General features: G+C 45.6%; 1 protein-coding gene across 4 annotated transcripts; it reads left to right on the forward strand.

Moving 5' to 3' along the window:
* Positions 1-1,024: 1,024 nt before the first annotated feature.
* On the forward strand, positions 1,025-27,601 carry PAK6 (p21 (RAC1) activated kinase 6). 4 transcript variants are annotated; one of them, XM_068194521.1, is made up of 11 exons: positions 1,025-1,163; positions 1,484-1,682; positions 2,273-2,337; positions 10,953-11,161; positions 15,047-15,649; positions 18,824-19,315; positions 19,558-19,691; positions 22,392-22,518; positions 22,703-22,828; positions 23,502-23,636; positions 25,568-27,601. In XM_068194521.1, exons 4-11 carry the CDS (start codon positions 10,958-10,960, stop codon positions 25,733-25,735), a joined length of 1,989 nt encoding a protein of 662 aa, XP_068050622.1. In that variant the 5' UTR covers positions 1,025-1,163; positions 1,484-1,682; positions 2,273-2,337; positions 10,953-10,957; the 3' UTR covers positions 25,736-27,601. The 4 variants fall into 4 exon arrangements, with proteins under 4 accessions (XP_068050622.1, XP_068050621.1, XP_068050623.1 ...); XM_068194520.1 differs by lacking the exons at positions 1,025-1,163; positions 1,484-1,682; positions 2,273-2,337 and adding an exon at positions 6,762-6,886; XM_068194522.1 differs by lacking the exons at positions 1,025-1,163; positions 1,484-1,682; positions 2,273-2,337 and adding an exon at positions 7,121-7,432.
* The last annotated feature ends 77 nt before the right edge of the window (positions 27,602-27,678 follow it).

The following is a 27,678-nucleotide window of genomic DNA, read 5'->3' on the forward strand; positions in this document are numbered from 1 at the left end:
CAAGCCACTCCCAGCAATAATAATGACCACCTAATGATTATTTGTAGCATGTCACTATTTATTTAAGGGTGGTTCAACAAAACCAATGTTATGGGAAAAAAAACCCTAAAACGTCATGGAGGTGGGTTTTTATGGTTTGTATCTCTGTTCTTTGGACCTAAAAATATATGAGGGTCAGTGGTTTGGATAGGCCAAGAATACTCCTTGTTTGCAATGGAGCAAGGGCAGCTGATGCGTTTGCTGCCATGAACTCTAAATGCTCCAGGCTGTAATCCCCAAAGTGTCCTCTGATGATGGCCTACAAGCCCAGCCGGCAGTACTGGAGCTGGTGTCCTGCTGCTTGTGGAAAGTCTATTTCCAGTAGTCAGTAAACCCTGAGGCACAGGCAGCGCAACTGAATTAGAGGGTGATCCCAGACTCCAGACCTGGCAGCACTGACTCATGGTGAGGACAGGGGAAAAGTAAAAGCGCCAGGTCATGTGCTGCTCATCTGCAATGCAAATAAATGGGGTGAATTTTTCTACAGCGAGCCATAAAGCAAGCAATCAAAGCTTTCCTTCCTGGAATGACAAGGGATTGGTGGCAGGTCCTGAAATCTGCAGCCAGGCGATACAGGCGGAGATGTCGGGTTTGTTAGAAGCTTCAGCAGCTCCCAGCCCCGAGGCTGTGGAGCCGAGAGAGAAGAGCTGACGAGTGGAGCTTTAATAAGTCACAGTGAAGTCGGGTGTGAAAAAGGGCGGAGGGGAATGGGAGATGATCTCCCCAGAGTTCTTGCCCAAGACCCGGCACATCGGGGTGCCCAGGTGTGACTCTGAGCTCTTTATCTCTCTCATCCCCTCTAGGGACCAAGAGAAGAGACGGTAAGAAGAAGGCAAGATGGTCCCAAGAGGCTCTGCTGTTGGCATCTGTCGTTTTCCGTGGAACAGGAATCTGAGGCTACGCTGAGTGCTCCTGTGTCCCATCTGCTACCACACCCTGAAATCAAACTCGGCAGCTTAGGTGAATCAGGCACTGTACAAACATGTCAGACTTGCCTCCACCCCTTTTTCTTCTCCCGCTTTCTCCTGCCGTCTTTCTCTCTCAAGTTTATCGACGTGTCAGCGGATTCTGGTGGCTGAGCGTTCTCACTTCATCTCTGGTCAAGGAGCAATGAGGAGTCAGGGGTAAGCGCCCTCCCGCAGATTTGGGGATCAACATTGATTTGCTTACTTGCTTTAAAGCCAGAACAACCGTCCTAATGGCCGCTGTTTCGTGGGATTTGTTCCCTGTGTTTACGGAGGACTGGGTTTGTCAGTTTAAACTAAGTCTCCGCTTCCCAGTGGCTGTGCTGCCTCGGTTTAACCCCTTCCCTTCGGAGCTGAGTCGTGCCACTGCCAAGGATTAGTGTAATGATCACACGTGTGTTGGCAGTGCCCGCCTGGGGTGAAGTGAGAGTGGAATAGTTTGGGGGGGGGAGTCATACAATTTTTTTTTTTTTCTCAAGGGATGTTTCTGGAAGGAAAGAAAAACTGGGAGCTGGATTCCTTTGGGAAGGAGTTTCCTTCATCTTTACTCCTATAGCCCAGCAACACCGTCCTCCAATCGGCTTTACTGCATGACAGTGGGAGAGTTTACCTCCAGACTCTTCTTTCTCCTCTCCCTCGGAACTGTCCACCACCAGCATTGTTGCAGCAGGACTGCCAGTAAGATCTTGTGGTTTTTACTTTCCATGGGACAACGTGTGGGGCTGAAATCTGGCAGTTTAGCCAACTGACACTCAAGAGGATGGGGAATGTGGAGGGAAAATGCCTTGTTGAATCTCACAGCGTGATGCTCTTAAAACCTTGGGGTGAAGAAGGGGTTAAAAATTACTCGGGATGATGCTTGAGAGAGCAGACAGCATGTCAGGAACATGCATACTCATCGCATTTACAGGAGACAGAGCACTATCTGCTCTTAAGTATCTTCCATCTGCAAGGACCCTCGACATACCTTACAGAGAGGTCTAGTTAAACCCTTCCTGTGTGTATTCCCAACCTTCTGGTGGCTCTGCTGCCCAGGATCCTTTCAGAACACTTCCTGAAGCTATGCTGGAGTACTCGTGTGGGGCTGGGTGTGTGTGTGTTTTGGCTGGCTGAAAGCTGCCTAATCTTGTTCTATTTACGTTACAATATACGGAATTATTGGGCATTTGTATTTAATTATTTTTGTCAGGTAACCAGTGCATACAGGCAGTTATTTGCCGTGACAGAAAACAGTCCTGTCTGTTAATATTTGCTTTCTTTTTTGCCAGGGCATTAATGCTTTAATGTATTTGGGGACAGAGCACTGAAAAAACAGAAGAGCAATTTGTTTCTGGTGAGTGTGAGCTCTCAGGTGAAGCTGGGGGACGTACGGAGAGTAAGAGACCTTTGCCCACTCTTTGCTTTTCTGAGCTCTCTGTTTGGGTACAACCTGTCGGCCCCTAACACAGCTGCTGGGGAAGGGAAGCTGCTGCCTCACTTTCTCTCCAGCCCTGTCCCACAGACAAGTCTCATTCCGGATGGTGTGATGAAGCTTTATATTGTTTTTAACATTCAGTGCTGCCTTGGTATGTACGTCCTGCATGCTGTGTGAACGATGATTTATGAATCTAGAAGCAAAGCTGGTCAAATAGTGGAAAGAGCTGTCAGCAAATAGCTTGCTGGGCTAGTAACTCTGTTCCCAGATGGAAAGCCTGCTCCATACAGAGGTTGTTTCTGTCTAGATGGGTGTGAGTACGGATGTACCTGGGAAGGCCACCCTGGGTCCTGTTGCCAAGGCTTGCAAAGTGAGAAACACTTGCTTGGTCGCAAAATGGTTTTTATTCCCAAGGAGAATTAAATTAAGGAGAATTCTTTTAAGTTTGGCTGTCCTGCCTCCAAATTGAAAAAGAGAGCTCTTTTTAGCCTACTTCTGTAATATGCTTAGGGAAATTCACAAGCAGAGAAAATAACTAAATATTTGTGTAAATTGCTTTAAACAAAACTGCTTAAAGCAGCTTGGACTAGCTTAGCCCAACTGCAAGTAAAAATACACAACCAGGCTCTGAGCTCTGTATTTCACTTGAGGGTTTTTTGGGTACCCACAGAGGTGCCCTGCTGAAGTTCCATCCCATTCAGAGCAGCACATGACCTCTGTACCTGGACAGGACACAAGTGAGCAGGAGTAGCTGAAGCCTCACCAGGAGTTGTGCTGCTCAGAGCACAGCAAGCTCTGACACCTTGTTGGGGGGGTTCTGGACTGGGGAGCAGCTTCCTTGTCTGTGGCACCACTGCTGCTCCTGCACCAGTCTCACTAACTTTGAGTTATAATGTCATAGACTTAGTGCAGTGGAGCACAAAGTCAGCACTTGGCTGCTACAGGTCTTTTTTTTTAAGGAATTCCTCATTACGGTTTGTAAAGCTGCAGGATTACCATGTGGTTTGAGGACTAATGCACTGCCATTTGGTCTTACCAATGGTACTGTTGTTCTTAGAGTGACCTTACATTTGTCTGGCAAAAGAGAACAGTGAGAATGGAGGGTGCCCATAGACTAGAAGTTGAAATCTATTTCCCTCAAAAATGTCTCAGGAAATTACACTTTCCCTAGGGCTCAGCCATTTACCTTGTAGTGTTAGTAATTAGATTATTTTGTAATTAATTGATGAAGGGAATATAGCTGTAGCCAATAGCAGTCATTTATCTCGTGTTAGGAGTGCACCTCAGGTTTTAACATACAGAGGGCTGTGTGAACACTCACAGTTGTGGCAAACAGAGCAGGATAACCGATATTCCCTGGGAGAGAACTTGTCTGTTGTAATTAAAATTTGCAACTCGGTGTCGGCAGCAGTGAGCAGGAAGGCACTGAGAGTCAGGCAGGTTGTGGGGTTAAGCAAATCTGTCCTTCCATGTTTTGGGGGGCACTGCCTGGGCTGGAGTTTTCCCATCAGTGATCCTGTGGGGATAACACAAGCAAACTGCCTTGCAGGATGCTGACAGCAATTAAATATATTTGTATCTCTCTTTGGGAGAACATGATGAGCATAACTAGGGACTGAGATTGCTTAGTGTTGGCTGGGAGGAAGTTTAACTCTTTCATCTCTCTACTTGGGTGATCTGGGGAATTGCTGGGGTGTTTCTTGTCAGTCCTTTGCTGTGCTACTGGGGCAAGTATGGTGATCCATGACAGTGGTCACCAGTGCCTCTGCTGGGACAGATCTGCTTGTGAGAATTCAGTCCTGCTCCCTGAGTATGTGACTCTTCCTGCATACAGTAAAATCTGTCCTGTGCCCATTTGCACACGGAGCTGCAGCTTCCCTCTGGTAACCCCACGTGCCAGAGGCAGCTGGGTCTGTGAGCCGTGCAAGAGCGCGCTGAGGTTCCAGGGCTCGCATGGAGCCACAGGACGTGGTGCCCAGTGTTGCAGCCCAGTGCTTTGGCTCCTTCTCCTGCCATGTGACCCCACATGCCAGATGTGGCCCCTTGGCTTGTCCCAATGTAACCTCTTGTCTGATATGGAAGATGTTGCTATTCATGTGAATTTTTGGAGACAGGACCTTGAATGTTCTTATTCTAATCTCAGTAGTACTTTTATGCTGATTTTGAATGGATCTGTCACACAAGACAGTGGAGAGTGAAGCCCTGAATCTGTCAAGCCCTGACTTTAAGCTCTGTGGTGCTTTGGATTAACACCAAAATACAGCAACCTGTTTTTAACCCTGATGCATCCTTCATGGCAATATAATGTTGGGAAATCCATATGGAACAATGCAGCTGCTCTTTGGACAGCGGTCAGGGAGGGGTGTGGGTGTGAGGTGAGTGTCAGAGATGCAGCACAGAATGGTTTGGTATAGTCAAAACAGGACACGAGCCGCGAGTCACGTAAAAGGTGGGGGAAAGGGTCAGAGTTGTTGTGGCTTTGGTCTCAGCCTGGTGACCTGCAGCACGCGTCCTGCTGGCTCTGTGTGCCAAGGACACGATGAGTGAGCTGCCTTCCCTGGTGATGCAGCAGCGTTTGGTGGCTGTACCCTCTCACACACTGAGCCCAAGGGGGAAGGCTGGTCTTGTAATGAATGAAGGCACTGGACTGCAGCTGAGGTTTGGGTATGTTTTCTGCCTGTTCTGCTTAGTTCTGTCAAGGCTTCTGGACCCACGTGTTGATGTCCAGATCAAACCTGTGGTCAGATGGTGTCTTGGCCTCCACTGGGGCCCTGCACCCATGTTTTCTCTCTGTGGAAGCCAGGGTGTATTGGGCCTGGATCTGACCTTGACATAAAGTTAAAAAGCAGCCAGGAGACATACTTGGGAGACATTGTAGATCTGCTAATCTACACATAGGTGGGAAGAAACAGGGCTAGTAATTTTTTTGTTCTCATGTGTAAATGAGAATAATAATTCCCTTTCCTTACCTTTAGTCTGTTTCGATGGATCTCTAGAGGGTGGGTGTGGCATGACTTCAGAGACAGACACAATGGGATGGTGACTTCAGCTGGGATTTCTAGGGGACTGTAAATAATGGAAAATTTTGTTATTTGTCAAGGGATAAACCCATTAGCATTTGGGACATGCCTGTGCTGGTTTTGGAAAGTTCAAGAGGTCTTTTCTTTGCAAGTGCTTTTATATATGTCCCAGAATGAATTTGGTATGGTTTAACTAAAGCACATCTAAAAGTATGTAACCCAGCAGCGTCCCAAACAAGCTGAGCAAATAGGTATTCACTGGGTTTTAGTCCTAATTTATGAGCAAGGAAATGGAGCAGGGCAGAGAGAGCTCCAAAGCCTTCAGACCCTGTTCAGTGGAGGCACTGCAAAAAATGTCAAGCCAGTTGTGCTGTTTTTCTCATTCCTCAGAAATAAACCCACCAATATAACAAATATGTCTCTTTCGAAGCTTATTTCTAATGTAATATTAATCTGTGCTCTCACGTGTGTTTGGGCAGGATTTAGAGCATTACATCAGTTTGCTGTGCTGTTGCTTTGCTCCAACATGCAGCTTTGCCATGGGGGGCTGGTGAAGGGAGAAAGGAATAGAAGGAAAGGACTTGAAATGAGGAAAGGGATAGCACAGTAAGGAGATATCCACTCTTCCTTTAGGAGGAAAAAATGTACTTCAACCAGTATTTCTAAAACCAGAATTGCAGACAAATGTAGATGGGGTCAGGGCAGTACTCTTAGATCCTATTTCAGATTTTGGACCATTTGACTTTTTCCCTTTCACTGACCCTTGTTGCCGTTCCTTGCTGTGTGAAGTCACACTTGGGTTTGTCAGCTCTTCAGGGACCTAACCTGTCATTTCCCTTTATTTGCAAACTGCTATGATAGTTTATGGCTTGCTATAAAGACTAAGAGCGTTGGAAACCTCAGGAAGGCAAACATGACTATTTTAGAAGGTATGGGATGCAGTGAAATTCCATGTGTGCATTTGTGTGAACACATGCATATGACATGCATGGATAATGGCCTAGTTAACCTGTAATCCATTTCAAATGCAGCACATGACAGTGACCTGAGTAGCAGAGTATGGAAATACATTTTTCCTTTTAATTGGTGTGTTCTCTGGTATCTTCATCTTCCTACTGCATATTGCAGTTCCTCAGGTTGTGGTAGGAAGAGTTCTCCTTCTCTCCCTTTCCTCTTGGAGCTGGCCAGAGCAGTTTGGCAGATCAGCTGTGGGAGGACTTGGAAATGATGGGAATGGCTTTCTTGAGCCCAGGGACTAAGTGTTATCTCTCGTCCGGGGCAGGAGGAATGTAGGGAACTGCGTCCAGATCTGCGATAGCGACGCAATGAGCTGATGAGCGAGTTCGGTGCTGCAGCAAGGAGGGGGAGGGAGAGCTTATTTTTAACTGGAAACTGCACAAGTGAGACTGAAGTAGCTCTGTGCTGCCGTGCTATCATCAAGTGCATGTGTGAGTGAGGGAGGGTATGAGCACGGGTCCGTACGGCGCGGTGTCCTAGCGGAACGCGTGGCTGGACGTGAGCAGGGTGGAGGCAGGTCGGGTGAAAAGGCAGCGCACGCTGCTGCCTTTGTCTGGCCGTTGGAACGAGCCACTCCTGATAACATTTATCTACTTTTTTTTTTTTCCCCCCCCTCCCCTCCGGGTGATGTTGCTTCTTTTCTGTGCCCTCCTCTCCTCGGGTTGCCTGTCTCCCAACCATTCCTCTCTTCCTTACTAACACTCATTCCCCCTCCATCCTTAATCTTCCCACCCCTTCCTCTCATCTGAGGCTGACCCCTCTCTCTTCTTGCCCCTCCTTCCCAGTTGATCCCTCCCCCTGCTCTGGATCTGCTGGCTGTGGGATTTTTTCTCGTGCTCGCTGGCAGATGTGACAGCTTTTGGAACTGTATCATCTAGGAACAGCTATATCTGGAGTTGAAAAACCTAACGTGGTTTCCCAGGCAGCAGGAATGGATCGCTGAGAGAATTCCAATCTCCGACTGCTTTTGTCTTGTGGTAGTGACTTTTATTATTTATGTTTGTGACATTTCTTACAGTACAGTTGTCAGCACTGAATGAAAGACTAAAGTCGAGTAGATTATTATAAAATCGGTGCCACAGTATTTGTGTTGTTATATTAAAGGGATGCTGTCTATGTTTAAATACAGGTTTGGCTTGATTTACATAATCTTATATACATAAAATGTTCTTATGAATTTCTCACTGACTTAGAAAAGGCCTAGTTGTATGTTTTTTATTTAACAATAAACATTCTTTAGCTGGGTTTTGGAAATACAAGTAAATAGATCTTGCATGAAAACCACAAAGTGAAAGGAGACTGGTTAAATACAGATCTCCTCAATGAGATGCAAAACCAACCAAGATTATTAGAATTAATTGGATTTCAAATAACTGTTTTTAGTGTATGTATTTCATTTGATCCTAATGCAGTTTACCTTTAAACCACCTGTCTGATCTCTTTATAATCAGGGATTGATGCTGACCGTGTAAAGCAAATACCATTGGATACCCAGGGGTGTGTTGTATTTGGAGCTGATTACATTTTGTTGTTTTTAAGCTGTCTGTTTTAAGCCAATAAGGTAGATGCAGGCCATGCCATCCAACACTTAAAACTGACCATGAACTCAGTAGGTGCTCCTTTTTGGGTTTTGGAAGCATGCTTTTGGGTACGGGATCCAACTGGAGTCCACATCCACATGTTGATTGTCAGGGATAGGGATTTTATGTAAATATACAAATGTAGTGTTGTGTTTATGCTTCTGCAAACTGAGATGGTGAAATAGAGCCACTGTTCTGGTTGGGCCCAAAATATCACCTGGGCTTTAAATTTTTGCATTTTGAAATACTTAAGCCAGAATCATTCTTGTTCTGGGAAAATACCTGACATGTTCAGAAAACCATTGATGCTACAAGTGCTAATGATTGTGGCATTTGTAACACCCTGTTTTACAGGACCCTTTGCCACATGGAGCATTTAAAAAGCAAACTTAAGACTGTCTGCTGTGTCCTGGGTATCCTCTCACTATGAAGCTGTTAGAGTAGGAGCAGAAGAAGGAGGTACTAGTTGAAATAGTAAGATCAGTGGGATTGCTGTGGCTGGGTCAAGGTGGATCAAGGAGCTGTCATAACTCATGTGTAGTCAAGGATTCAGAACTGTACCGCTTGCTGTAATACTACAGAGATACTCCCTGCTTTCCTTGGAGGCTCTCAAGCTCCTCAGCAGCTCCAGCTGTTGGTTTGAGCACTACTAACACCACAAGCTATTAGAGTATCTTTCCTTTCTGGGATTGTCTGCACTTTTTTTTCCTTAAAGAATTGCCCTCTGACTTTAGTCTTGATTATTAGTTAATAAGCAGCACCTAAGGGGCCTGAGAGATGAATCACTGTATTTGAGGAGCTGCAATACAGACCTGGAGCACAGACACCCTTCCCATAAGCTCTCCATTAAGATGTATTTGGGTTTTCATTGGAGCTTGTTCTAAGCAAAGATTATTCTGGCTGAAAAATCTCTTCTAGGCAGAGCAGTTGCTTTCAGCCTCTTTTGTAAGCTTTTTTTTTTTTTTTTTTTCTTTCCTAACCTTTTGTTTTCTTTTTCATCTGTGAGGTATCTTTAGTAGGCTGTTGAAATGGACAGTGCATGGGAAGTTGGTGTTTCACCAAGGATGGATTGCATGAATGGGGGGTTAGATGGAGCAAAGGTCCTTCTCTGCGTACAAACACTTCCTATCCCTGTGATTGCAGGATCATTGTAACCCAGCTGGGAGCCATTGTGTATTGGATTTTCAAGACCTCAGTCTAGCACCAGGGAGCAAAGTCATTGTTCAGGTGGTGGCTGCACTTTGCTCCCTAAACAAGTTTAGAGTGGGGCAACCTGGAAAATGTTTGACATAGATTTCAGTGTGATGTGCTGATTTTGGAGACTGGTGTCCTCTAGAAGTGTGTTCATGTCTACACCACAGCAGGTTATCTCTCTATGCGGTCTGTCTCTCTGACCCTTGTAAATATTTATTCAGCACCAATATTTGGAAGCTGAGGTCCTGTACAGGGGAAGAGCGACTGCTGCAAAGTTGAAGATTAAGTGGCAAAAATCCTCACCCTGATGTCAGGGAGGAGATGGCATTCATGGCTGTAAGCAAGTGTTAGTGAGAGGCAAATACCAATAACAACGTTGTCTGTGGAATAGGAAGAGCATATAAATATTGTTGGTTTTGTTTATTGGCAGATGTTAATTGCTTTAAAAAAACAGTGCAGCTTTTTCCTAAAGCAGTGAATTGAGTCAAAGAACCTTTCAGGGGAAAAAGGACCTTGAAAGGTGCAGCCCAACCCCCCTGCTCAGGGCAGGGTCAGCTTGGAGGGTCAGGCTGGATTACTCAGAGCTTTGGCTTTGAGAGCAAACCCCTGAGGATGGAGCCTGCCCAGCCTGTCTGGGCAGGCTGCTCCAATGTTGGACTCTCCTGGTCACAGGAAAGCTTTTCCTTCTATGCTCTTGGGACCACTCCTGTTTTGATTTATGCCTGTCTCTCACTCCCACCACTACCCACTGTGAAAAACCTGGCTCTCCTTACCTCACCCTATCTTCCCTATCTGGTTTTTGTGAAGAGGTTGTGTCAATCCACTGCAGTCCTCCAGCTTTCCCACCTCTTGTCTGCATGCAGAACTCCAGTTCTTCCATTCTTCCTTTTCCTTCATATCTTCCCGATTTCAGAAAGGTCCAATCTCTGGGCTTTCTGTCCAAGTATCTTTTTTGGTTATAAATTTGTTTATAAATTCTTAATTCAGATTTTGAAGTCTCCTGTGTTTGAGTATATTTCAGTGTTAGGTGCTTCTGGCTTGTTGCACTTCTGGCTGTTCATACAAGCTGTCTCTCTCAAGCCCCCAAGGGAAAAGAATCTTAGTTTTTAATTTTAGCTTCTTCAGCTACCTGCTGACAGAATTTGATTTCCACCTACCACCTCCTCTCTCCCTCCTGGGCCCTCTAAGCAAGAAAAACTGACATCCAAAGTCAGTCTCTGGCAGCTCTTCCTTTGGCAACAACTCTGCTGTCTTTAAATGGGAACCAAGTGGATATTACTTACTTGTAGTAAGCAGTGGGAAGACAACTCGAGCCCTGTTCATTGCCACCTTAAATTTCAGGCTTTGTGGTGGAATCAATGCTGTCTAACTGGCTGGACTCCAAAGCCATTTAATGTAGGTACGAGCAGGTAAAATATAAATATGTATCTCTTAATTACTTTTTAAATAGTTTTATCAGACAATATGAATTTGTAGAAATAAAGGAAGTCACTAGAAAGCCCATCTGAGCCATGAACCTGCAAGGTGGCCTTGGGCAAAATCATCGCTCTCTTGGTGCCTGTTTCCTCATCTATAAAAGCAGGTGATCAACTCCTGATAAAGTGCTTTTCAGTGGAAAATGTTCTCAATACAACATAATTAACTCATAGAATTGATACCTGATTTTACTGCTTGGGCCCTTCAGCCCTAGACAGGCACTGACAGTGTTGTTTCTCCCCTTCAGGCATCATGTTCCGTAAGAAGAAGAAGAAACGCCCGGAGATCTCGGCCCCGCAGAACTTTGAGCACCGTGTCCACACCTCATTTGACCCAAAGGAGGGCAAATTTGTGGGCCTGCCACCTCAATGGCAGAATATTCTGGACACGCTGAGGCGTCCCAAGCCAGTGGTAGACCCTTCGAGAATCACAAGGATGCAGCTCCAGCCTATGAAGGTGAGGGAGGGAGACAGTTCTTTCCTGTTCCTCGGGGTGTTGCCTCCAAGTTGAGGCACTGTTTCTGGTGCCCCAAAAATGGGACTAAGGGTGGTGTCTGTATGGAATTCAGTGGATAGCAGGCTTTGATAGCCCAAGGTGATAGTAGCTTCATCAGGAATAAGGATAGTAGGATCCTGAACTGTTGCTGTCACTGTTGAAATAACCAGCTGGCTGCCTGTCACAGTGACGGGGACCTGCGAGAGCTCCTGTGGTAGCTGACAGGACCAGCTGTTGTACAGGGAAGCCAAGAGAAGAATTGGTGGAGAGACCTGTTTTAGTAGGTTTGTCATTCTCGTGGGTGAGCAAATTTGGCTGGTAATTAAGTTGCCAGGGAAGCCTAAGTGAGAGAGAGAGCCAAGTAGCACTGCCTTGCAGTTCATGACAACTAAGGACCGCAAGGACTAAACTAGAGTTTGGGCTAAAATGGTTAATAAACCAGCATTTTAATGGAAAGTGGGACATAGTAATGGGACAATTTCTTTTAGTAAGGAAAAAGAAGTGATTCCTGTAGATGGGTGGGTTTAGATGGCTGCTGGTACTGGCATCAGGAGACTGTGTAAGTGCCAGCAGGAACATGCTGTGGGAAAAGGCAACTTCGTGGTGACCTCTCAGGAAATGAAATTAAAGACGGTGACAGAAATATTGTGCTTAAAATCTTGCTTGCTTGGGAGAAGTTTTTGTTCCCAGTTAAAAAAAAAAAAAAAACCCCAAAACCCGGCAGGGGCCTAAAAACTGAAAGGTGTGCTGTAAAACAGAGATGTTGCTACTTGGGTTTTAGGAGTGATATAAAAAAGAGTTGGCTATCTGATGAATATATTTAGCTTTTTGTGTACAGGTGCTTAAAGCATGGGGACTAAAGAGGACTATATTTGGTTTAATGTAAGCTTCAGTACATAATCAGACCTGCAAATGAAATGGCTCGTCAGGATCTTTGAGCAGAATGCTGGTTTATAAAGGAAAAACTTGCTTAGGAAGAATAGGTAAAAAAAAAAAAAGGGGCAGGAAGTATTGCCTGGTGTCCTGAATGTGCTTTGAGGTTCAGAATGTAGTGGAGGATAGGAGCACAATCCAGAGAAGAGATAAAATGTATAATAAGAGACCAACTTGGTTAGATCAGGAGCTCTGTAATGAGCTTAAACTGCAGGAGGATTGCTCAGAAGGGTGGAAACTAGGTCAAGTTATAAAGGGCAAAGAGAAAAGAAATTCGTGTAGGAGCAAAACTGGAAGGCCAATGCACAAAAAGAGATGTTATTCTCAAAGAACATAAAGGGCACTAAGGACACATCATGAGTGCAATGAGGAGGAGAAGAAGGATGAAGGAAAGAATTTGTTCACTGCTGGTTTTGGAAGAAAGTTAACAGATGACACCAAGAATTCCTAAGTGTTTAATGATTTTTCTCTGGTCTTCATTAAGTGTGATCAGTGGTCTGACAATTAGCATGAGGATGAAGGGATGAGAATGCAGGCCAGAATAAGAAAAGAACAGGAACAGAAATGAGACTTAGCTAAGAAGTTGCATATTTTCAAGTCAGCTGGGCCTAATGAAATTCAAGGAATTGCAGATCAGTCAGAATAATTTCTATCCCCAGAAAGAGACTGGAACAAATAAGCAAGTAATCTATTTGCAGCCACTTCCAAGGAGATAGCAGGGTAATAGCTGGCAGCCAGTATGGATTTATTAAGAAAATAATCATGTCAAGCAACCCAATTTTCATTAATCACAGTGTAGGGGGCTTTGGGTCTGGGAGAAGTGGTAGCACTCCCCTGTATCTTGACTTCAGTGAGGCTCTGGGCGCTGCACCAATGGTGTTTCCAGAGCAAGCCAAGTTTCCTCAAGTATTAGGCAATGGATGCTCAAGAAATAGTGAGGCATCACTGTTGAAACAGAAATGTGTGTGAAGAAATTTCCTGGAGTTTGCCCTGAGCCTTGTGCTGCTCAGGACTTTCATGTCTGACTTACTAAACCCAAGGATGGTAAAAGCTGAAAGGAGGTGCAAATCCTTAAGAGAACAAGGACAGAATACCCAACAGGCTTTAAAAAACTAAAGAATCGTCTTAAACTAACACTGTTTTTCCCTGTAATTCCAAATGCAAACACTCTCATAGACTGCATAACAAAGCTGACTGTTTCTGGTAAACTCTATTTGAATAAACTCCTGTTCAATGATACCAATCATTTAGATTTTTTGTTCAAGTGCTAGTTGGCTAAGCCCTTGTATTTAGTCCTGGATTAAATTATCAGAGTAGTTCCTGGGTTTGTGTGTAGCTTATAAAAAGGTGCATTTCATGTTATAATTTCTCAGTTTTGGTCAGTAAGGCAGGAGCTATGTAAGAGCACTCCATATACATTTGGCTCAAATTTGGATGTTTCCTCATTAATCTGATGCGATCCTTAAACACAGCAGCAAAGCAAGATTAACTTCCATCTTTCCTGTCTGCTGGGGCTAAGTCTGACTTGATGGGAGTGACCTGAGTCTAATTCTAGGGAGTTCTAGCTAGAAGGCGAGAAGAGAACTGCAGTGGATTTTCTGGAGAGGCCATAGCATGTTGTTGGAGGCTTCTTATTTTGAGAATACCCATGTCTTTCTGGAATTGCTTCTGTCCATTTTGGACAAGAAGTTCATGTCCCCAGCACATTGTTATGTGACAGCAGCTGGGCTGTGGAGGAAGGGGGGGGTGTGTGTGTGTATGTTTTGAGAGAGTAGGAGTGAAGACCAGAATTTCCAGCTGCAGCTGGAAATGTGTGTGTACCATGGAGTGAGTCCTTTCTTCACCTTGTTGAACAAAAATCTTCTGTTCTGCCTTTCATTCTCAGACGCTGAGAAAACCAGGTGCTCGTTTGTGCACTGTGGTGGCGTTCTGTTGAAATTACTGGAGCTACTGTGTTGCACCAGCTAAGTATTAGTCTCAGTGTAATTAATTCAGCATGTTTAGAAGATCCCTGGAGCTCAGTTAGCAAACAGGAGATTGCTGTCACTCCAGGGAAGGACTTTCCTCAGGCAGAGGTTCATGAAAGTGTAGGAGTGATCCTGTGCTACGAATTTCTGTGGAGAAATGAAACCTTTTGGTTCCCAGTACTAGAAAAGCTTCTGTAAGCTTTTCAGTTCCAGAAAAAATCATGGTAGAACACTATATAATATACCAACAGCTTCAAGTGTCCTACTGTACAGAGCTGGTGCCTGTTTGGATGGAAGCCTTGTTCTTCAGTGTTTGCTTACAAGGCAGTTGTGAGCTGCTGTGACCCTTTGTTCATCATTTTTAATTATAATAGCTTGGCAGAGCAGGGAGGCAGAGTTGGAACAGCACGGTCTGCACTGGTCAGGAATGGGATGTATTAGCAGAAATTGTAGAGAAGCAGACTGAGGGACGCTGATTACAATGCTATTGAGAGTGCTTCAGGGGAGAGATGAACCTTGTGTTGGCACAGCAAAGGTGAGTTTTGCAAATGGAGCTTGCAGCGTGCTAGAATTTCTGAGAACTAATATTTCAGGAGCTTGTTGAGTGCATTAGTGATGTATGTAGTGTCACACAGTTTCAGCTCAGGAAAGCCAGGAGTGTTGAAATATCCCAGTTTTGCTCTAATATTGTCTTTTAGAATGTGAGCACAGCAGCAGAATTGACTGTTCTGGCTGACAGCACTGCTGCTCTGACAGTGGGATGTAACCCAAGGACTTTTTTTCCCCTCAGTAAAGGACAATGAAACAAAAGACATAAATTTGTCATTTTTCCTGAATTCCTTGAGTTGTCTTTGGCTATATGTACAAAACTTAACCTTTGGCAAGACAAATTGAGCCTTGATTCTTACAACTCTGACTTGTTTCTCACCTTCCCTGTGTTTCCCAGACCGTGGTACGGGGCAGCACCGTGGAAGTGGAAGGCTACATCTCTGGGTTGCTCAATGACATCCAGAAGCTTTCTGCCATCAGCTCGAACACTCTAAGGGGCAGGAGCCCTACCAGCAGGAGGAGAGCCCAGTCCCTTGGGCTCCTGGGAGATGAGAGACCTCCAGACATGTACCTTCAGAGTCCTGAAGGAGACTGGGCAGACAAGTATGGGAACTACCTCAACTGCAATGGTGGGTCCAAGGTGGCCCGGAGGCAGACCATGTGGCCGGATTACAAATCCCGCCTGGAAGGGCAGTCTCATCCCAACGGGATGGTGACAAAAGCCCAGTCCCTGGGGCCATCGGAGTTCCAGGGTGCCGATGGCAGCTGTCTGCAGCGCACCTCTGGGCTGCAGCACGTGCCCGCTGTGCCAGGGGAGAGCGAGATGGCAATGAAGAGCCCGGAAGAGGGCTGGCTTCAGCGACAGCCCAACGCCAGAGCCTCGGGGGAGGGCAGCCCCAACTCCAAATCACGGGAGAACAGCCTGAAGAGGAGGCTCTTGCGCAGCGTGTTCCCCTTGTCCAGCACCTCAAACAAGCCAGGCCCTCCTCTGCAGATCAAGGTAAGTTATTCACTGGACTGCAATGTTGACTTTACAGTTCCAGAGGTTACATATGCAGCCAATTTAATTGCAAACATCCGGCAACCATCTGTTCTTGTTATGATTAATGCTGGAATCAAAATAGTCCTGAGCAGGGGAAATGTGTGGTCCGCCTGAGCTTCACGAGATGCTGCAAGGCACAGCTCAGGATGGCAGCCAGATCTCCAGCAGAAGGTTTGGCGGAGCTGCAGGAGCGTGGGCTGAGAAGGACGAGGGGTCTTAGTCATTACCTTCTGTGAGGTAAAGGCATAACTGCAATGCCATTCTGCTGGCCCCAAAAAGCCTTTGCCATTTGGGAAATTGCCACGATTTGCATTAGCAGTGGATTTGTCAGCCTGTGCAAACCAGAACTACCTTGGGAGAGTGTGTTGGTTATAGCTCTCTCTGCCAGGCCACTACAGCAGCAGGGTTTGCATCAGCACCCACGGTGCTGTCACACAGGAAGTCAGGCTGCTGGATTTTGTAAAGGGTGGGACAGCTCGTGGCTACAGCTCCCCCAGGAAAGCTGTCCTGAATGGATGACTCATTTCTTGTTAAACTGAAAATCTCTGGTTCCTGGTATTGGATAGGAAATGCAGCCATTGCTTCTTTTCCATTCTGGGCTGACCCAGCATCTGTCTTGTTTGCATTGCTTGTATGATTGCTTCAAAGCTGGTGCTGGGCCAGGCTGATTCCCAACAGCTGTGAAGTGCCTGAACTGGGAGGACGATGCAGGAACCACTGTTCAAACCAACCTGATTGTTCTGAAGGGTGTTGGGGGGAGATGTCTCCAGTCCAGCTTCTTGCCATTTGTATAAGGATCCAGGCTCAAGGCTTTGGGCACAGTGGGGTTTCCTTTCCAAGGGAGAGGATTTTGAAAGAATGCAGTCCTTGTGTATTGCAAATTGCACTTACTGCTGTCTCCGTGACTCTGGGCTGATCTACGCTGCTTCGAGGCCTGTCCCCTGAGTACCTAGAACTGGCCACTTCTGTCTTCCTCAGTGTCTTTGCCATGCTGAGCACTTCCAGGAGCAGGACCAGAAGTTACCAGCCCAAGTGAATGTGCTTGGGAGTGTTTGAACTCCAGCTGTTTGTCAGAGGAGAGGAGTAGGGGAGACCTTGAAGACTAGTCTATCTCCCTGCTCCAGTGAGGGATCTGTGCCATCCCTGGTAGTTGTTTATCTAAGATGTTCTTACCAGCCTCTGATGATGAAAATCTGTGTCTCCTGCTCTAATGGAGTTGATGATGTGTTAGAAATGTGTAATTGCAGATGGAAGGAACAGGGATATAGCTGAATTATGGAATCCCAGACTAGTTTGGGTTGGTAGAGACCTCAGTGTCCATCGGGTTCCACCCTCTGCCATGGGCAGGGACACCTTCCACTAGACCAGGCTGCTCCACCCTGGTCTTGAACACTTCCGGAGATGGAGCATCCACCACTTGGCTGGGTAGCTGGCTGAAATGGGAAGGTGGTGCCTTGAAAAGCACCGTGGTAAGTTTGAGTGCACCTTCCTTATGAAGGGAAGGAGTGGAAGAATCAGTGATACCTCAAAATGTCCCAAGACAGAAAACATGTACATGGGGACTGTCAGATTACAGGAGCAGGAAATAGGATTTATACGTGGTCAAGCAAATCTGTGTGAGCTTCCATGCATGTTGTGTGTCCTTCTGCATGCTCTGGGTTATGCAAAATGTGGGATTTTTTTCTCTCTCCTGAGACAAAACAAGATTTGGGAAGTAAATTCTGTGTTGCTGTGAGCATGTCAGCACAGGACTGCAGGGGTGGAGCTGGTGTATGGGGAGGAAGGAGCTCCTGACAGGCAGTTGTGTTTGTGCTGTGCCCTGATGCTGCTAAATCGTGTTTTCCAGGGCCTCTCTGTGTGTGAGGCTTATGCAGATTCTGCTCTTGACAAAAATCCTTGATTAAAACCCAAAGTGCATAGAATTAAATCCTACACAATTATTCCCTGTCTGAGACAAGGAAAATGAGCGCTCTTATAAAAAATTCTCGATTGGCAGTTTTCAGTTCCCATGCCCATATTATTAACTTTATTAATAATCGCTCTGAATTGTGAGAGAGAAAAAGCTTTTTGCTTTGAAGTTTCTATTTTGCCCTATAATATAAATGATGGGTTTGCTCTTTCTGAAGTTGCTTCTTTGACAGATCTACTATTCTTTTGCATATATTTATATACATATTCTCTGTATATTTTACATATACATATGTATGCATATAATGTATTTTGTACCCCACCTGCTAAATGTTGTTGAATTTTAACTAATCAGCATTTCCAGGGTGAGTATTAGCAAGACAGTATTTATCCTTCCTGGCATGGGAATGCATATCCTGAAGCCACATTCCCACAGGCTGTGATCTTACTACATCTCCTCCACTAAACAGGGTTGGGCCTGCTTGTCATTTGAGTGGGAGGTCTCCAAAATCCTTGAGCATTGCTAATCCAAATTCACTGCAGGTCAGTTTTAAGCCAGCAAAGGTGGCAGGTAGCTCTGTGTAGCTGGAGTCTCATGTTGGATGCTTCCAGCTGTCCTGGTGCCTGGTGCTTTTCCCAAAGTGGAGAGCTAGTTCCATGCCTGATCGACAGGAATGCTCTGCAGGTTCCAGTGGAAACTGCAGAGAGTGTTTTCAGTAGGCAGAGTGTAATTACCCAAAGGGAATTAGGCCAAGACTTCAAAGTGATTTACAGCCTTGGCATGAATCCCCTTTCCTTTTATACAAAGCAAGATCAGAGGCACGGAGGGATAAAGGATTTTCAAATTCTCTGCAGCACAGGTTGCCCCTGATTTTTCGTGGTGAGGTTGGAATGCTTTTTAGCAGCTGGGTTTTTTCTTCTGTGGGTTTTGTGTCTTGGTGGTTTTTTAAAAGCATGTTCCCTTTAAACTGCCTCAATTTGGAGGCTGTTAAAGTGTTGCACCCCTTCCCTAAGGGATTTTTGAAGATCTGCATCTAAGGAGATCTTCATCCAAACAGTATTTTGGGCAGACCTGGAGACAAGAATGAAGCTCTTGATTCCAGTCTGCTCCAAGGTGTGCTAGAGCAGAGTGGGATGACACAGAACTGATTCCTCACCCTTCTGCTTGTTAATCCAACCATCACTTTGTTTCTCCTCTCACTTTCCTTTTTGTTTTTCTTGAAGCCTAATGCTTTCTTCAAGCCCCAGCAGTGGGGTTCCCCTCACAGCCCTGCAGCCAAAGCCCAGTCTCTTCCCCCAGACCAACCTGCCTCCGAGTTGCCCAGGATGATCTCCGAAGCTGGGACCCCCCAGAAGTCGCCAACGGCAGAGAAGGCTGTGGCAGTGCCACCAGGCCGCCCCTCCCCAGCGGGGTCCCCCAGGAACCGGCAGACCCAGACCAGTTCCAGCAACCTCCACCTGCCCCAGGACTCTGCTGGGAAGGGGCAGCCAGCCAGTGAGGACCCTGTGGTTGTGACTCACGAGCAGTTCAAAGCTGCCCTCAGGATGGTTGTGGACCAGGGAGATCCCAGGACATTGCTGGAGAATTACATCAAGATTGGGGAAGGCTCCACAGGAATCGTGTGCATCGCTCGGGAGAAGCACTCGGGGCGCCAGGTGGCTGTGAAAATGATGGATCTGAGGAAGCAGCAGCGCCGGGAGCTCCTCTTCAATGAGGTGGGTGTGCTGAAGACAGGGGGATTCTGCTGTCCCTATTGGAACAATCAGTGTGGCAAAAGGGAGGGAAGAGCAGGATCATCTTCCTTTTAGTAATGTTATGCTCATACCAAGAACAACTGTTGCTGGGGGGATGGAGGCTCTGCGCTGTAGTTGCAGGGCTGTGTGTGCTCACTTGGTTGGATAAGATGAAGTGTGGTGAGTGATTTTGTGGTGGTCACTTGTCCACTGTGGTTTTACAGGTGGTGATAATGAGGGACTATCAACATGTCAACGTCGTGGAGATGTACAAGAGCTACCTTGTGGGAGAGGAGCTCTGGGTGCTGATGGAGTTCCTGCAGGGAGGAGCCCTCACAGATATTGTGTCTCAGATCAGGTAAAAAGCAAAATCCCAGACATCAACATGGGAGAGCAAGAGCAGCAGAGTGGGGATTTCTGGGACAAATAGGTTCCCTCAGAGATCTTGTATTTGCAGTGCCCTAAAACTACTGCAGTTTCTAACTGTTATCCATTTTGAATATTTGATGATACTTCTGATGTAGAAGGGAATCATTTAAAGTACTGACCCCTTTAGATACCCACTAGTCATCTCCTTGATGACCTTCCCTGTAAAACACAGTACTCATAAAAAGTGTTGTTTACTATATCTGTTGAATCCTGGCCAGGAACATCATTGAATAAGTATTGAAGAGCACGCAGAAATAGTTTTCAGTGGTGCAACCTTAGCCACGAATTCAGTCTCGCTAACTCCTCTGGAAAAGTGCAGCAGAGCCTTGAGATCTGGACTCCTTCCCAAATTTCATTGCCTAAAGATAGCAGCTACTGGACACTCTCCTAAATTTGTTTCCTTATCTACACTGCTTCATATTCAATAGTTTCCAAAGCATTTCTGTAGGGCAAAGAAGTTGTTCTCAGATGGCCTCTGGTCCCTCTCAGAAGTTGTTCTGATGATGCAGTTATGGTGATTGTGTCTTACCCATGACTCTGGAGCACCCTCCTCCTGCTTCAGAGCAGTCCTGCAAGGCTGGAAACTGGGGCAGGGAATGCCAGTGGAAAGACTGACCAAGAAAGTCTGTAGGATGAGAGGGTTTTTTTGGAAGATTCAGGATCTTAATTATATTACAGTTAGGCAAAATTTTAGCACTAATTGTATTCAGTTTTTAAAAATCACAGTATACCTCTAGTTCACATACGTGCTTGGCCTAGGTCCAGTGGTGGGTTTAAGGCATGTATCTTACTCTGCTTGGTGGATTTAAGGCATGTATCTTGCTCTGTTGGCTTCTGTGTTTTGGAAGCACAATTTTGATAGGCATCGAGAGCCACATTGTCCTCTGTAGCCTCCACAATCCCACCTGGAAGTGTCCTGGAGACACTTACCTGGGCAGGCCCTTCCAGAATTGAGTTCAGAGGCATCTCAGGGTCTGCAAGCCAACATTTAATCCTGAGGAGAGCTCAGTTACAGCTTACAGGACCACTGAAACTCTTGTAGCTCTTGGCTAGTACTGAATTACAGATAAAAAGTGATGAAGAGGTTTATGAAGGGTCTGTGTATTTATATCCATCAGTGAGGCCTCAGCCTAGATTTGTTTTAAGAAGCTTCCTTTGAACCTGTTAGTGAATGCTTTTTTTTTTTTTTTTCCCTCATGATGGAAGAAGGCTCTGTTATAACCATAAGTAAGCTGCAAACCTTTATCAGTTTTTCCCAGGAAGGAAAAATACCATCACTGCAGTCATTAAACTTTTGCTGAGGGGGATAAGTGATTTACATCTCCAGGAGTGAGGTAATCCTCCAGTAATCAGTTTTACACTATGCAGTCACTTGACTGAAACCAAATTCCATACGTGACAGGGTGAAAGTGCACCTCTTGTGATCTTCTGGAACCACAGGGCTTTCAGGTGGATCAGCTCAGGCACTGTGAAACAAAAAGCACTGTTCCTGAGAACATTGGGTTCTGTGCTGGGAAGTCCCACAGGTAGCCTTTGTCCCTTTCCCTTTTCAGGTTAAATCTTAAAGGTAGAAGTAGCCCCCTGACATCCCTCAGATTTAGTTGCCGTCAGTGTGGCACAGTGCAGCTACAGCCTTATAGCTATCCTGGTTTGGAAGAATAAGGTATGGGATGCCAAATAAACATCACAAGTGTAGATTTCTCCACTGATGGTGTAGGAATTGTTATGGGTTTAGAAGGTACTGGCTCACTGCACAGTTCTGCCTTCTGAATGCTCTCTTCTCCTTAGGCTCATTTGCAGACCCAAATTTGAGGATGTTTCATTTCTGTCTTCAACCAGGGGTTGTTGAGAACAGCTGCTAGAGATAGGCCGAGAATCCACAGTACTCAAACTGGGTACTTCAGCTATTTTTTGAAATGATTTACTGCCACTGCCTATTTACTTTTTAGCATTGCTTGGTGTAAAAATGCCAAGCTGTCACTGTCCCCAGGTACAGGAGAGAATTTTAATTTCTACCATTTTCACTCAATTGTGAAGGTTTTTGTATTGCTCTTCTAAACAACAAGTGCTTCTAAAGAGGGGGTTCTTGGCACTCATATTCCATGTACTAACAGTGGTAGAAATCAGTAGTGCCTTCCCTGCCTGTGCCATCTTTAGTTAGGTGTGAGTGTACCCCAAGTGTCTGCAGGAAATGCCTGAAGGATCCTAAAAGTTCCTTATATTTGCTGTCAAATTATGCAATTGGATGTTTTGTGGATGCAGTTGCACAATAAGCCTTGTGAATAATGTCTTTACTGTATTTGCTTAAAAAAGCTGTCTCACCAGTTACTGCAGCACCTTGGCATCAAGCAGCACTGCTGCCTGTCAGAACTGCTTGAAACAGCATCTTGCAGAGTGAACTTCGGTACAGAATTCAAAGTGCAATTTCTCGGTATTAAACCTATGAAAACTTAAAAGTTGTCAACCATCAAGTTGACAACTCAAGTTTCCTCAGTAACAGACATGGAAGAATGGTGAAAATGAGTTGGTGATTGTCATAGGGAACCAAAGTGTCTGTGTTTAAACCCCTGTGCCCCTGTGAAGGAGCACTGTGCTCTGCACAGTTTAAGTCCCCTGTCTCTAATTGCAGGCTGAACGAGGAGCAGATTGCCACAGTGTGTGAGTCGGTGCTGCAGGCTCTGTCCTATCTCCACTCTCAGGGGGTCATTCACCGAGACATCAAGAGCGACTCCATTCTTCTGACGTTGGATGGCAGGGTGTGTTTCCTCAAATTATTTCCTGTCTTCTGCTGCTGCAGCCTCTGTCTCTAATTTCCTTTTTGGTCCCAATCCCTTGTTTTCCCCTCATCCTCTTACTCTCTTTGTCATCTTTGTCTGTGGTGTTTCTCTCTGTGTTGTTTAAGGCTTATTTTTAAGGTTGGTTACTTTTCTCTTTGTACAGGTCAAACTCTCTGATTTTGGCTTTTGTGCTCAGATCAGTAAAGATGTACCTAAAAGAAAATCCCTGGTGGGTACTCCTTATTGGATGGCTCCAGAAGTCATTGCAAGAATACCATACACCACTGAGGTAAGGGGCCACCTCCCTAATAGCAGGAGAGCAAGTAATATTCTGAAGTGTCATGGGGAAATAACTATTGGCTTTTCTAGGAAGTCTCCAGATTCTATTTAGAAAATAAACCCAACTATGACTACAGCTTTGATGGTGATGACATCAATATTTCCTAAATCAGTAGAAAAACAGATTGTTCTGCTTCTAGGAACAAGGCATCAACTTCTTCTATTTTTACACCTAAAGCTCGGCCTAAACTTGTATCTGCTGTGGACCAATGTGAGCAAGGAGTAGCCTGTGACATTATAGGGATTAGTGAATCAATTCCATAAAGTAATTGGGGGAAGGGGGAGATGTGAGCTCTGAGAGGCTCACCTCAGGGAAAGCAGACATGGGAACTCTGGAGTTCTGGGCAGGTGGCAGCAGACTGACTAGTTTTGTTTACCAACCAGCCAGGTACAAGCAGTTACTTGCACACCATTACATGTTGCAACATCAGCATGGCTCAGTCCTGGGTGCAAAATTGACTTTGTTAAACTCCTGTAAGGAGCCCAAAAGCATTAAGGGCATCAGTGTTGGACTCTCTTGGTAACATTTGTCATGGATGGGGTGTTGTGGTCTTTGTGAAAGTAACAAAATAAGGACCTGCTCCTCTGGAGTGTGTGTATTGATGTAACATTGTCTCCCACAGGTGGATATCTGGTCCCTGGGGATCATGGTGATAGAGATGGTAGATGGAGAACCCCCCTACTTCAGTGATTCTCCAGTCCAGGCAATGAAGAGACTCCGTGACAGCCCTCCTCCCAAACTTAAAAACTTCCACAGGGTGAGCATGCTGCCAAACACTTGTAAGCCTGATGGTTATCATGGGCAAATATCCATATCAGCTGTTCCCAGTGCAGCTGGCTGTGGAAACGGTCTTGCTAGGACATGTTTCTTGGGGAACAGCTTTGGCCTCGGGGTCTTAGTGGCTACAAGCTGCTGCTGACAGCTGGTGGCTGCTTTAGGAAACAGCCCTGGCAGTGTGAGGGCACCTGGGCATAAATGGAGAGTGCAGGTCAGAGCTGCTTCAGGTGGACCCAGCAGTTCCCAGCTTCCTGATGTTCACTGAGTAGCTTATCTTCCAGGGAAGGGAACAGGAGGATCCCTGCTCTTGGGAGTTTTCAGCTTCATGGCCTTCAGAACTACAAAGGCTGCCTTATGGTCAGAGCAGGAGAGCTCAGGACAGATGCAAACTCATGGAGACACTGCAGTAGCTCAGAAGATGAACTTGGCTCCATGGTTTCTTAGGAAAAAGTAGCAGTGACATAAGAAATTGTGATCACCTTTCAGTGCCCACTTAAAGAAGTCTTCCTTTCATTCCATGCCCAGCCTCTGAGATCAAACAGCTTCTGCAGCATCCTGAGCTACCCAGCCTTTCCAATTAATCAGAGCATCTGCAGCTGCTAAAACTGAATTATTTAAGAGAGTAGACTGCTGAACTAACAGCACACATTCCAACATCAACAGCTGTTCTTTCCTCTTTGCCTTTGCAACACTAATTAAAATTTCATGGTCACATTCTGGACCTGGTGCTTGCCCTCCTTGGGCAGTGTAAAACCATCCTGGTCTGGGTCATGCCTTGCTTGGTGACACGGGCATACCACAGGCTGTGACAGCCAGAGCTGGTTATGGTCTTGCTCTGCTCTGCTTTGTACTGGGAAGCAGACTGGCTTCCAGCAGACCTCCAATTTACAGGCTGGTGGGCATCCTCCCCAGTGTCCTGCTGGAGTGCAGCTCCAGCTGTGGATCCAGCCCTCCATTCTAGTGCCAATTCATGGCTCACTGTGGTCAGTGACTGCAGTTCTGGGGGCAGCAGGTTAAAGGGATGCCACCTAGAATAATCCCTGCTGCATTGCTAAAGCATGGGCAGATTTATAGACGGGGATATAGGCTGGATCCTGGCACTGAGCTGTGCGGTGCCTTCTCCGGCAATCCCAGGCAAAGTCATCCAAAGCGCTTCTGAGATGAGCAATATCTCAGCGTGAACAGTATTTCAGGATCTACTAAGGGAACCAGAGCTGGGGAAATGCCCCCAGTCTAAACTAGATGTAATTATCAGCATTAAAATAAATAAATATATTCCAAGATCATTTTTTAATTCAATTTTAATGATGCAGAGGATTAAACCAGCCAGAGATGTGCAGGATCATGAAGTGGTGCTTGGGGCTGGCTACTACCAGGCTTTTACACCTCTTCCAAAGGACAAAGCTGTGAGGTCGTTCAGCTTTTTGGTACTGGTGCTGCAGCTTCTTCATCTTCTTGTACCACTAGCATGAAGGTTTTTCAGGCTCTCACAACCGAGTGGAGAACTCTAACTACCTTTCCATAATCTGTGACCAGTAAAAGAATGGATTGATGCCCTCTTCCCACCCAGGTGATGAGCCCAGGTAGCAGGAGTCCTGCTGAAATCCAGGAAAGTTTAAGTAACAAAATGGGAAGCAGAAGTAACCCAAACAGAAGGATGTGGCGAAGTCTTAGCTTAATTGACTGTATCCCATTCAAAAGAAAACAACCTAAGTGTTGTGCTTAGTAGTGACAGAAAGTTATGTCCATAGCATAAAAAGCATGTGATCCGTGTCACATTGCTGGAAAAATAGGGATACAGATTGGGAATGTGCAGGATCCTTTTAACCACACTCACCTCGGCAGCCTGGTGTTGCATGAGCTGTGCCTGGTGCCTTTGCAGGGTTGACTTGATTGGTTGCTTTTTCACAGACCTCCCCAGTTCTGAGAGACTTCTTGGAAAGGATGTTGACACGGGATCCATTGGAAAGAGCAACAGCACAAGAACTTCTGGATCACCCCTTTTTGCTCCAGACGGGACTTCCGGAGTGCTTGGTGCCCCTTATCCAACAGTACAGGAAGCGCACCTCCACCTGCTGACTGTGTATGAGGGGAAACTCTAGGGAAAAGGAATGTTTATAAAAAAATAGAGAGAAAAAATTAAGAGCCCAGGCAGTCTCAACTTGTGAATGGTGCTTGGAACTTGCCAGTGATTGTTTTGGAGGACAAATGTGAATCCTGTCCATGCATCCTCAGCCTTCTGTGGCTTCTCCTTTGCTGAAGACAATCAATACAGACTAGATCTAAGTGAGACCAAGTCTGTCTCAAGGATAAAGCGGGTATTCCATGGCTTGCGGATCACTGCTGCCGAAGGATGGCATTCGAAAGTGGAGTCTGAAGTTGTGTTTCTGAATGTTTGTGGGTTTCTGCACACCCGGGCTGCTGACTACTGAGCTGGAACGATATTTCCCACTTAGAAATGTGATCTTTGTTTCCTTCATTGTGCACTGGAGCCATGAGCTGACTCACTTTGGGGCACAGACCCCTTTAAACTCTCAATGCACAAAGACTTTTTTTTTTTTCTCTGAGACCTTTTCACAGATTATTTTAATTTCCCTTGGTTAAATATGGACCTAGAAACCTGCACACACTTCCTTAGGGAGCAGATGTGATATGTATATATTTGTTTCTCAGTGGCTCTCTTGCATCAACATGCTTCTCTTTTGCTGCAGAATATGTATGGCTTAGTGGTCAATCTTGAATCCATTTCATGATTTTAATCTTTTGGAGGGGGAAACCCTTGGATACGGTCCTCAAAGTGGACTCTATGAAGGTGCTCTTACCACCAGGATCTTATGGTTAAAAATTCACCATTTGCAACACCTTGTGTGCTGGTTGGAATGTGAACAGCATGTTCCTGTGGCTTACTTTCCCAGTCCTTTCTCCCTGGAGAGGCTGAGAAGTGCTGCCCTGGGGCAGTTATTGGGTAGCATTTTGGGGATGCTGTAGGAGACCAAATGGAAATATTTGAGCTATCCTGCATATCCCAGGATTGATTTTTGTGTTTGTGTGCTGCTGTCTGGCTATTGGTCTGCCCTTCCCCATCAGCCCTTTACACCTGGAAGGTTTCTGGTTGTCTGAACAGGTCTTTCAGTTATTTTGATGTAGTTTTAGGTGTTTTGTATGCTGCATTCTCTGATCAGTAAGATCCTCAAGGTAATTGGACTCTAGGTCGGGATTTACATTGTACAGTGATGGTGTGTGTTGTTGTGAGGTCTCAAGAATATATTCATAGATGTGGAGCTGGGATCTTGTTTTGAAACTCCAGATACCAAGGTTTTGGACTTTTAGTTATTCTCAGGACAGTCCTGCTGTCTCAGAAACTGACCTCAGAACTGCGTTTTCTTCAGAAGATGTTCATAACCTCTGTCCTCTGCTATTTGCTACAGCTACAGATCCTGCTTCAAAATTGAAGCCATGGTTGATTACTTGAATTAATTTGGGATGGAATTCATCTGCACTGCTGCCAGCCATCAAAGGGGGGGCACCCAGTCTGCAGAACGTGTAGGTTGGCTCTGTAGCCCATGGGGAGAGGAACACCCCTGGGGGAACAACTCCAGAGATGGTTCATCCCCTTGGTTCAGACACCTGCTGAAGGACAAAATCACTCTCTCTCTCTCACCCATGGCAGGTAGAGAGGTCATAGGAGGTTTCTGTAGACTGGATGTCATAAGTTTGGGCTTATGGAGTTGGTTGAAATTAATTCATTAAGCTCCTCCTTAGCTGCACTGGAAAATTTTTGATGTAAAATGTTTCTGTATTCCAGATATATTGCTTTTTTTTTAATGCAAAGAAAGCAGGACTTGGAAAAGATTTATAATTTGAAACAAACAGTCCTGCTCGTCTTTAGTTGTGAATCCTTTGCACTTGTGTTTTAAATTAAAGTAGTTCTTGATTTATTCATAAGCCTGTTACTGTGCGGAGATGCTTAAAAATGTGTCTGTAGTTCAGAGATGCGAGTGTGAACCTTGGCGTCTGCTCTA

The sequence above is a fragment of the Anomalospiza imberbis genome, chromosome 6, assembly GCF_031753505.1.
Source record: "Anomalospiza imberbis isolate Cuckoo-Finch-1a 21T00152 chromosome 6, ASM3175350v1, whole genome shotgun sequence".
In the NCBI taxonomy this organism is placed as follows: domain Eukaryota; kingdom Metazoa; phylum Chordata; class Aves; order Passeriformes; family Viduidae; genus Anomalospiza; species Anomalospiza imberbis.